We start from the raw sequence: 12,283 nt of genomic DNA, 5'->3' as shown, positions 1-12,283 counted from the left end.
ATATATATATATATATATATATATATATATATATATATATATATATATATATATATATATATATATTTATGTTTTAGAAAATTACCGAAAATTGCTAAACACTTAATATTGATTGTCAATAATATTTTAATAAAAAAGGTAATAAAAAAAATAGTCTTATTGTTTTACGAGAAGAATGTTGTCAATATAATTAATTGTTATAATTATAATTAATTAAACATGAACAAATGTGAAATAACATATCTTTATATATTAATAAAAGCGAGTAATTTACCGAACTGCTCGCTTTGATTGGCAGATTTCCAACAATCTTAATTGTAACCGAGCCCGCAACCTGTAGTTCAATACAGACTTTATAGTAGTCATTTCAAAGAATATATTGATGCAGTATGAAAAGAGAGAATTGATTTATTTATTTTTAATATGTTTAACATTTATTTACACATTACGCTTCCCATCATGCCTCAGGTTCCCTTATGATATGTTATATGAAGAGAAATCGCGTTAACGATATAAAATCGCGCACAATTTAAAATCGCATTTGCGATGCAAAATTGCGCACGACTTAAAATCATATTTATATACAAGATTGTAAGGCGATACATCACATTCATTGCGAAAAAATATCGCGGATCGCGAATACACACAATTTCATAAATCACACATCCCCATTTACTGAGATCGAAGATCGAATTTCGACGGCGGGAGGTGTCGCACATTGTTGCGCATTACCTGTTTTCATGAACATTAGACATTTTATGTGGAACTTAAATTAATAAATTTCTTTTTTAAATTAAAATTATAATATCTAAAGTATAAGAAAATACCTAAATATCACGAATTTCTGATCAAATAATGGCCTGACAGTGTGAGAAACATGACCGCGTAAAGAGGACTATTTTGTGAATAAAAATATATATATATTAGAAGCTCAAGTTTTTTATAGTAAATAAGTGGTTAATAAGTAGTTAAAAAATTGAATTTATACACTAAGAATTATCTGTGTATTGGCCTTTTAATAATCTAGTATTGGTTCTCATATATCTCGATACTATTTACACACACATCACATAATTCAAATTACTGACAATCCCGTACAATAGAAATGTTGATATAAGTTACATCCATTGCGTTCCATTGTGTTAATTTTCGCACATATCATAAACTATAAGTGTTATTTATAGGAGAAAAAAAGAACATACTGCGAAAATGTGCACTTAAGCGATTTCAAAATAAAAAACTATAACCAGAATGCAAGCTCCAGGCACGACTGCTGGCCGCTCAATTCACTCGCGAGCGCTTGTGCGTTAAGTGAGCAAATTTAAGCGGCTAAATTTAAAGTTTTACACACATATATTATCTGCTAAAAATAATGTTTGCATATTGTCACAAACTAAATCGAAACGATAAATATAGCGAAAGAAAAATAGCATATTAAATAAAGAAAAAATCCTGTTATTCTCACCAATATTTTCTTTTATTATCATATTTACCTTAATTGATATACCCTCCCTCCTTCTTTATTCTTTCAAATTATGGTGTATAGCTATATGCAAAACATTACTTGTAATGTATAATATGTGTGTGTAAAATTGTAGATCGATATCTTGAATAGATTTCAAGATTTTTGTCTCGAAAAGTGAGTGCTGCGCAACACTGCGTCGTCGCGTGATCCTCCGCATTCTAGCTGCGGATACAACAGCCGAATGATGTGCAGCGCAGCGCAGTGCAGCGCGAAGAAAGTCGAGTGCGCTTCTATATATATGTTACCTAACGAGAGACGTAGCCCGTTATTACGTACAATTATTATTTTAATTTATCTCTCTCTCTCTCTCTCTCTCTCTCTCTGTCTGTCTCAGAGTACTCATGCGTACGCGCGCTCGTTGCTCTCGCGGCAAAAGGTTCTCCACCTACTTATAAGCGACGCGAATAAACGCCCGCGAGCTCAAGGAGCGACGGCGCGATCGCCGATCGGGAGCCCGTGATTAAATTCTCGTCAGGCAAAAATCGCCGCCGATCGCCGCGAATAATTGACGACCGCCTCCGTCATTTTCGGATTTTTCACGACAAGTCGTTAAGTCCGAATCACGCGACAGATCGCAAATTGGAGCCCGACCTTGAGCCGAGCGCGGTTTCAGACTACTGTACCGCATTGTTCTTCTTCGTTTTCTTTTTCATTCTCTTCAGAGGATGAAAATGCGCGGCCATTTGTGGTAGACATGGATCTTCATTAACAGATCGCTGATACATAAAATAAAATGTTACATATCGAATTGTCAAGAATTGTGCCATCAATTTGTATGACTCTTAATTTGTAGATTTTTTTTACACATCTCTGAATTTCTATAATTTAGAACGAAATACGGAACATCTGATGTTTTATACTTTCAACTTCTGCTTTTTTTTATTTGTTATTTTTATTATTCCACTGAAGGTAATAGACGTTTTGCTTTTCCGCGTAATAGTATTTATTTATACTTTTAAGATCTTGGCAACAACAACATGGTTTCTTTTATTCTCCTACCATAAATGTAAGGCATTATGGCGTAATACATTGAAGTTTATATAGTAGGGTTTGTTTTATATTTAATACAAACATTGTTTTCTTATTAAATGTGTATTGTTCTAACAAAGATGTTTAGCTCTAAGACTTGGTCTACAATATGTGATGTAAAAAGTAAGAGTAAAAATAAGAAATAAAAATAATTTCGCTTACGCCTATATTTTAACTCCCTTACACTGGAAGTATTTCAGTTAAATAAACACTTCTGGTATAAAAGTTAAAGTTAAAGTACAGCCAGATATATAAACAAAATAAATTTCTATTATACTTCTATTTTTTACTTTTACACTTACTTCTTACACCAAGCTTACTCTATATATTGTAGACTAAGCCTTAAAGTCTGTTTACACCATAACATTGCTGATAACGTATAATTTTAACAATTATCGACAAGTGAAGAACAATTATTTTAAGTTGTTGAAAATAATTGTTTCCAACAAGTTATCAAAATAAGTTAGTCATATTTTGCTATTGACTTTATTATTTTGGAATAAAAAATATTGATAACACCTGTCTTCAACATTTTTTCGGCCTTTATTTGCCTTTATATTTCTTCTAATTGCATTGCACATCTGAGGAGAGCCTTTGTATCTTATTTACGGCACATCCTATACTTTTATGTTCACAGACAGAATAGATGTTTTCTTTTTTTTGGAAAATCAGTCACGAACGCGCGAGTTGAGTCCCTTTCTTTCTTTTTTTTCCCCCTTTTTTGCAACATATCCATCCGTCGAGAAGCTTTCGCGGCTTCGACTCGCCGCGTCGACGTCCGTGGCAGAAAAGGAGAGTAATCGGACCACGCCTGGCCACCACGGGCGACCTTGAGGGATCATCACGCCCTTCTCTGCGACCGTGTGTTAATGCACTGTACTACACGTCGCAACAAAGCTCCATTGGTCGGCGGCCGTCGAGGAAAGAAACGGAAAAAGAAGAAATCGCCTAGCATGCGTACGTTTTCCGCTCGAGACAAGGCGACGCCCTCCTCGAAGGTGCTCTAAGAAGGTGCAAAAGGGGGGACACCCAAGAGGGAGGTGGAGGTAAGGAGACTCGGTACCCCGTCGGGATTCCTTACTCCTATATAAGACGTACCACGTCGTATTTTGGAGTATTATCGTACTGACTGCAAGCCAGACGGACATACAAGCTACAACATGTTCAAGCTGGTAAGTTGAGCGACGTTTTTAATAAGACTTGAGGCCGTATTCTTGACGCCGTATATAGAACGCTAAGTGCGCCTTTGTGATTCTCAAGATAAACAAGCTTATACGAGACGTTCATATAAGAAAAATTGAACTTAAAATAAAAAGAAGGCAAATATTTTTTACTTAAGAATACGGCTCTTAGGGTCGGTTCATCCAACCTCTTGTTAAGCTAACAGTTAAATCTTATGTCTGTTTCTACCTAATTTGAAGGAGACACAAAGACAGACGTATGAGTTAACTGTTAGTTAGCTTAGCAAGAGGTTGGAAAAACCGGTCCTTAGGCTCGTATTCTGGATATGGAGCACCAAATATATTTTTCTAATTCTGAAACAACGTTGTACGTGACGTCTAAGAAGAATGAAATTTGGGATTAGAAGGGCGTACTTAACATTCACTATACTTCCAAAATCTATTTTGCGACACTGGTCTCTCTCTCTCTCTCTCTCTCTCTCTCTCTCTCTCTCTCTCTCTCTCTCTCTGGTTTACTTTCTTCTCCTGTTTTTATACTTATATTAGCGTTTTATTTACTAATTATTGCATCTTGTATTTTTATTACTGTATGCCTGAAGAGGTTCCCCCCGTTTTGTCCCAGGATTAAATGAAATCTATCTATCTATCCATTTCTCTCTCGCGAAGGATTAAATTTGCTCATATCTGTTTCCTCACGCAAAATAAATACGAGAAACGCGATTAGTCCGTATCGCTTCTACACGTCAGCCGGCTCGATCGTTCGTATCTTCCAATTTAACATTAGATCCGCGCAAAATGTCGTGTGTGATCCTTTTGCAAATGCATCCTCACAGAAAGCCAGTCCACGCTGGTCTGAAAAATTCGTATGTTTTAAATATGATCCCGTGCAGACAATCGTCTCTTGTAAACGTGAATCTCGTTTAAATACACTGATAAATTCACTGATATCCTGAAAGAAAGTTCTGAACATCTTACGTATTGCAAGACGACCTTATACAACACAGATGCAACGAAAAAGAGATCGTCCAATTATCTTTAAAGTAAAACACGCTGAGAAAAAAACGGAAGAAATCGTTATATTGTAATGATTTATCTTAGATGCCTAAGAAAGAGTCATTTTGACTTTTTACTTAATTGTCAGTGTTATAAAGACAGCGTACAAACTATTATTTCAAATTTTAATAATTATTTTTAATTAAACTAAATAATTAACTATTATTTTAATTTTTTAATTTTGATTAAGTTTATACTTCATTCTGTGTAAATTCATTAGTCATTTTGTACTAATTATAGACAACACATAAAGTAATAATTATGATGCATTTTACTTAAAAAAAACTATAAGTTTGGAGAAATTATGAAAATTGTTGTAATTTATTTACAATATAAAACTGTATTTTGTATAAATTGTGTTCTTAGCATGTTCAGAAGTCATTATTGAATAATGAAGAACAAAGAAAGTTTTTAAGATATTTTAGAATTATAAGGAGTCAAAATGACTTTTTTGGGCATCCAAAAGGAGTTGTCTTTTTCGAGTATTCTAGTGTTAACTCTTTCTCTTGTTGAACCGGACACAGAGCTCTGCTTCTCAAGGCGCGACAGTAACAGTACGATCGGCGTTTGTTTGTTGCTTCAAATTAAGTAATTATATTTACGTTACGTGTAAAATAAAATAGATAATAAATTAGTAAAATTTATATTTATAATATCGAAATGAGTGTACAAAGTACTATTTAGCAATGACAAACTGCTTCGCGACAACTAAATCGTATTTATGTATTCTTATGTCAAACACAGGCAAGACAGTCATAATAGTCATATCGCTGACGCCTCACCTCTTGTTTGCAATAAAGTTAAAGTTGTATTACCTACGGAATTTCAGTGCAATTTATTGAGGAGAATCATTTTTGTATTTGGGGTCTTCTAATTTAACAATCTCTTAGCAGAAAGCTAATGTAATGTCTTAAAAAATGTTTTGTCTTAAAAAATCGCTTATCGAGATAATATAGTGGCAAATGAATAACTTAACGAAAGTATTAATAAACAGATTCCAGTAACTTAACGAAAGTATTAATAAACAGAAAAGTTCCATCCCGAGGAATTTTGTTCATTGCCTTTGTCCTTTTTGGTAAAAGTCATTTATAGAAAATTTAAAACTGATGAGAGTGTAAGATGATAACTGTAAATAGTTAATTGCGGGAGAATAATAATGTTTCTCTAGTTAGACCAATGTGTTTTGTAATATTGCATGTAGATTTCAAATTAATTATCATATATAATTTGAGAGAGACAAAGGGATTAATGTTTGGAATGAAATCGAAGTACAGGATCAATTTGACGTAAAGAAGTGACTAATTGTTAGTGCACTGCGCATGTTAAAAGATTAAGAAATTTTTGACACATGCATTATTTCGTCACTATTATTCTTCTGTGTAATTAACTATTTGCAACTATCATTCCGTGTTGGCTTCTATTTATGCATTACATCATCGGCTTCGAATTCCTGGAGTTGGGAAATCTAAGGCTCGTATTAATAGTTGTTATTTGAAACTCGTCTCTTGTGAGATATTTAGATTTAAATTCAGAGTTAAATAAAAGTTCTTTCGTTCAGACGAGAAATACAATTAATAGTCGTTGCTTGAAACTTGTCTCAAGTGAGATACACTCATATTCAAATTTAGAGTTAGATAAGAGTTTTTCAGTGGAATTGCGATTGCAAATATAATGTAATATATATCATGTGTTTCAACTGAAAAATTTTGACTTAACTTTAAATACAGTTCTGAGTATCTCACGTGAGGCATATTTTAAATAACGACTATTAATACAGGCCTAAATGTCACTTACATCATATAATTGAATTGAAAATTTTGGATCTAACTGTGAATAAAAATTGAAATATCTCATACGCGAGACAAGTTTCATGACAATTATTAATACGAATCTAAATGTCTGAATATTAACTCTTTGCAATTCTATGTCGATTCTACAGCATTGTGTTTCGTTCTAATCGACTCTATAAATCAACGTTTTATTTATTAATGGTATTTTCAATATATATAAATGTTAGAGATATCTATCAGTAATAAAGTATAATAATGTAATATATTTAAAAAATTGTAGACAAAGTTTTATTTTCTCATCAATAACATGATAAGTCGAATACCTCATTCAAATAGCGCATTAAGAAAAAAGTATTGTTTATATACTACACAGTTTAAGCAAAAACTGATAAGAATAAGAGTTTTGTAAATATTTGGTTGCTTAATATATTATTGCAAAGAATATGTTATTGCATTAGTTGAATACTGAAATATTGTAACAAATACAAACTAAGCGACATTGTCACGAAAGAAATTTTTACGTATTGGTTGAGATGTACAGGAATTTTTACGTATTGATTGAGAAAAAAAGTCGGGAACAATACGGACCCGCAAAGATTAATCGTTGATCTTCGTCGGTAAGGGTGGTTCATAAGTCGGTTAGCATTTCAAATTTCCTAGAGACTTAGTACAATCTACAAAAAGAATGTTTAACATATATCGTCTATGAAAGGAATTTTTTACATCTGCAACCGACTTTCCGACTACCCACACTGAGAGAAAAATGTTTGGTATTTGTAACTATAATCATATAGAGAAATTATGGTCAAGACATTTTTTAGTCAATTGCACTATAATTTCAATGATAATAATCTTATATGCATGTTACTACTACTATCTTCGTGTTGGAACAACCAAAAAATATAGTTGGCACCAAATTGCGCCCAACTACATTTTTTGGTTGTTCCATCACGAAGATAGTAGTAGTAACATGCATAATATAAAGTTATCACTAAAATTATAGTGCAATTGACTAAAAAAATGGTTGTCTTGACCATAATTTATAGTAATTACTTCTCTATATGATTATAGTTACAAATACCAAACATTCTTTTCTCAGTGCAGTGTTTTATACCGCCGACATCCAGCGAGTGCTGTGTATGTGTGTGTGAACGCTGAGTCTTTCACGTCGGGCATTATTCCCGCAGCTCTGCTTCCTCGCCTTCCTGGCATTCGCCGCGGCCGCGCCTGCGCCCGCACCCGCACCCGCTCCGGGCGCGATCATCGGCGCCCCGCTGGTCACGTCTTACAACGCGCCCATTGTCTCCGCGCCGTTGGCCTACAGCGCCTACAGCCTGCCGACTTACAGCGCGTACTCGGCGTACCCGGCCTTGCCGTACGCGTACAAGAGCTACGCGGCCTACCTCGCCTAAGAAGTAATCGCCACACCGGGACCAGAGACACACTACCGCATCAGGACCAATCATCTAGGACCACCAGCCCACCAATCGATCGATCCAGCACATCGTGCGCGAGATCTCCTACCGAAAGCCGATCGTCGGATATCCGCCTCGCGTCTCTCACCCTCTTCATTTTCCCCCGTGCCCGATCCCAACTCTTTCTTCATCCGTTCGAATAATCCGCATTCGCATTCATGAGACTCAGGATCAATAAAACCGCTTAAAAGCAATTCCGTGCGTACTTCTTGCTCGATCACACCTCCATTCCACTTACACACAGAAAAATAGTTACTGTGTTTAATGTTACTTGTTATTGGGAGTACAAATTAGTTTGGTCCGTTTTTTTGTGGTCAAAAATGCATTTATTTCAGAACAAAACGAATGAACAGATTAATCAAAGTATTGTCCATCGTTGGCTACTATTTTTTACCACCTCTCAGGCAATTTTCGAATTCCATCTCGAAAAAATGTCTCGTCTTTTGAGGCGATCCAAGTTAGGGGCCAATTTTCGATTTCTGCGAAAGAAGTGAACCGGTGACCTGCCAAATCGTGCTGCATCCGTCGGAACAACCAGTAATCAAATGGAGCAATCAAGGAGCAACGTCCGGCGAATACGGCGGGTGCGGTAAAATATCCCACTTGAGCGTTTCCAAATAATTTTTTACGACTTTTGCGACATGAGGCCGAGCGTTATCATGCAGAAGAATAACTTTGTCATGTCTTTGCTCGTATTCCGGCCGTTTTTCTCGTAATGCACGGCTCAAACGAATCAATTGTTGCGTAACTCCCAATGATTCTGCAAGCTCCTCTTGCGTTTGACTCGGATCTTCATCGAGTAATGCCTCCAATTCTTTGTCTTCGAATTTTTTTGGCTGTCCAGAGCGAGGCTTGTCTTCAACGCTGAAATCACCATTCTTGAAACGTCGAAACCATTCCCTACATGATTTATCAGTTGGAGCATTGTCACCATAAACTTCTACAAGCATTCGATGCGCTTCAGCTGCACTTTTCTTTCAATTAAAGCAGAAAACTAAAACCTCCCGCAAATGCTGCTTAGTTAACACAAAATTTGACATATTCAACACAGTAAAAAACAGGGGTTTTGTATGAAACTCAAAGCGATATAAACTGAATATTATTGACAGATGTCTAACCTCTCTGAAACCACCGAAATCAGCTGTCACTATGAAACATTTATAACAGCCAGAGCTATCTTTTGAAAACGGACCGAACTAATTTGTACTCCCAATACTTGTTAAGATTATCCGCAAATTCATCATAAGCTCTTCATAAGCTTCAAAGTGTGTGGTCAAGTTTGGCCTACTTTATCCAGAATGAAGTTTTGAATTCAAATTGGCCTTATTTTGTAGCTTTTGGCGAGCTGATTACGAATATGCAAGTTCCAAGATAGACCAACGTGCCGTTCCAGAGAAAACGGCCCATTTACGGTTGCATTCTGTTAAATGGCGCTACTCATTTTTACAAGATATAAACGTGAATTTGCAATGCGATTTATTTCTTGATAGCTTGCGTTTGACTTTACTGATGGTTTTAAAATGTAATCAACCAGCCAACTGATTTAATTTGGCCGTGCCAATTGTCTGAGAATCTACTAGAATCCATCGGACACTTTTGAGATCCAATTCAATCATCTTTTTGCCAGAGACAACACTTGGAAAGTCGTTGCGACTGGTTGAAGATGAAGATGATTTTGTCATTGCAAAGTACTACAGTTCCATTTTTTAATTGTGAAAATAAGTAACGCCATCTAATAGGCTGAACTTTTAAATGAGCTATTTTCTCTGGAATAGTACATTGGCCAATCTTGGGACCTGCATATTCGTAATTAACGCGCCAAAAACTATAAAATAAAGAACTAATCTAGATTCAAAAATTTTTTGAATAAAGTTGGCCACTAGCCTATAGGCATTCTTGGCCACATTCTTTATTCAGAATACATTCTGAATCCTGACTTTGATATGGTTCAAGAAAACTACTTGCGATAGAAGGTTACCACATACATTAAACGCGTTTGTGTCCTTCAATGGTGTCGATCTCGACCGGTTACCATCCTTTTTCTAGACATGTTTCTTCGGCTGTTGTTTGACTTTGAAGATCGTGCGGCAGGCAGTTATCTCAGTTGCTCTGACGTTATTCTTGCGACTTATGCTTGTAAAATATATGCTTATAACGTTGATGAAGGATTGTAATGACAACATTTTTTCGAGACTATTTGTAGCAGATTATAAATTTCGATTTAGGTGACTTCAGTCTATCATACACGACAGAATGTAGCGATACACATTACTTGTCGTATTTCTCATATCGCGCGTGAGAAGACATTCAGTTTCAGTTAATAACCTACTCTTCTTAATTCTTGAGAGAAAACATAGAATAATTTTTAATAGATTTCAAATTAATAGTCGTTCAAAGAGGATTATTCTTTTGATAAGAGTTTTCGCTTAAAATATGGGATTACAGGGGATATAATCTTAGTTAAACTAGAGTTTTTCATAGTGAAATAATGGTAATTATCCATTTTAACGGTGCAACCTCCTATGACCTTGACATATGTTATAGAGGTCACCCTCCTGAGTAACCCTTAAAAAGTTTTAGGCGCTCATTGTTTGTTAAAAAGTTATTAATAAAAATGTTTTTTTAACGGAGCAACCTCCAATGACCTTGACCTTGACATATGTTATAGAGATCACTCTCCTGAGTAACCTTCAAAAGATTCTAACTGTCGCTCGTTATTTATTAAAAAGTTATTGACAAAAAAAGTTTTATTAATGCCATGTAGTTTTGCGACACTGCATAGATTGTTGTGTACATATATTAGTGTACATATATTGTTGTATACATATATTTATAACTTGAAACCCACCCTCTAGCGATAAATAGCTGTAGCTTTGATAATCGTCAACTGTAATGATTGAACAAGACATCATTTATAGTTTTGACTTCTGTCATAATATTCAGTATATAAAAGTTTGTGTTTGTGACAACAACATAGTTATTTACTGCGAAGAAAATATCTGAATTTCAACCAAATAAGCATCATTTGTGCGAAGCTTTGCTTTTCTGTTTCAATTTGAAGGAAACTGCTGCTGAATCTCATCGAATGTTTGTTGAAGCTTATAGGGAACTTGCTCTATCGGAAACAACTTGCAAGGAATAGTTTCGACGATTCAAACTTGGTAATTTTGACACGAATGATAAAGAACGTCCAGGCTAGCAAAAATAAATTCGAAGATACAGAACTGCAAGCATTGGTTGATGCAGATCTATGTCAAACACAAAATTAACTTGCAGAAACGTTGAATGTTACTCAAGCAGCCATTTCCAAGCATTTAAAAGCCATGGGAAAGAAAGGAAGATGGATGCCATATACAAGGAAGGAAGATGGATGCCATATAAATTGAAAGAAAGAAACATCGAAAAACCATCTCCGAAATACTACTTGCTAGGCCAAAATGAAAGGGGTTTTTGCATCGAATTGTGACTGGCGATGAAAAGTGGATCTATTTCGATAACTCCAAAAAACCACTTGCGACCCAGGCCAACCATCGACATCGACGCTAAAACGCAATATTCATAGGAAGAAGGCCATGCTCTTTGGTGGGACGTATAGAAAGTATATTATGAAATACTGAAACCTGGTCAAACAGTCACAAGGGATCTCTACCAACAACAAGTAATCCGTTTGAGCCGAGCACTGCGTGAAAAACGACCAGAATATGAGACAAGACAGCATAAAGTAATCTTGCTTCATGACAACGCTCGATCTCACGTCACTGAGGGCGCTGTCCTTACTGACGCTGTCAAGGAAACATTGGAAGCACTTCGTTGGGAAGTGCAACCCCATGCGGCTTATTCACCAGACTGTGCCCCTTCCGACTACCACTTGTTTTGGTCGATGGCACACGCACTTACAGAGGAACACTTCAACTCATATGAAAGCGCCGAAAAATGGGTCTCTAACTGGATAGCCTCTAAAGATGAGTCGTTCTTTCGCCGTGGAATCCGCTTATTACCAGAAAGATGGGAAAAAGTCATATCTAACGATGGCCAATACTTTGATTGATGTATTTTTTCATTTGTTTCTTAATTTTTGCAAAAAAAGGCGGGTTTCAAGTTATAGACCTTAAATACGCACAGTACACGTATATGCGCGTATTAATAAAAAAAAGTGCTTGTTCCTAACCGTGTGACTGGGAGGCTACGCCTCCCAGACCCTCTGCATCGCGGCGGGGGGGGGGGGGGGGG

The 12,283-nt window shown here is 35.9% G+C and overlaps 1 protein-coding gene across 1 annotated transcript; it reads left to right on the top strand.

The window, feature by feature from the left end:
* Positions 1-3,622: 3,622 nt before the first annotated feature.
* On the top strand, positions 3,623-8,247 carry LOC116850656 (neuropeptide-like 3). Its single transcript, XM_032829178.1, has 2 exons — positions 3,623-3,726; positions 7,766-8,247. The coding sequence occupies exons 1-2, from the start codon at positions 3,715-3,717 to the stop codon at positions 7,988-7,990; spliced, it is 237 nt and encodes a 78-aa protein (XP_032685069.1). The 5' UTR covers positions 3,623-3,714; the 3' UTR covers positions 7,991-8,247.
* Positions 8,248-12,283: the final 4,036 nt, after the last annotated feature.

Source organism: Odontomachus brunneus, unplaced genomic scaffold (assembly GCF_010583005.1).
Source record: "Odontomachus brunneus isolate Ranch 3 - 2012 unplaced genomic scaffold, Obru_v1 Obru_scaffold_151, whole genome shotgun sequence".
NCBI classification, from domain to species: domain Eukaryota; kingdom Metazoa; phylum Arthropoda; class Insecta; order Hymenoptera; family Formicidae; genus Odontomachus; species Odontomachus brunneus.
Note: the sequence above shows the minus strand (reverse complement) of the source record. Positions and strands in the feature narration are given on the sequence as shown.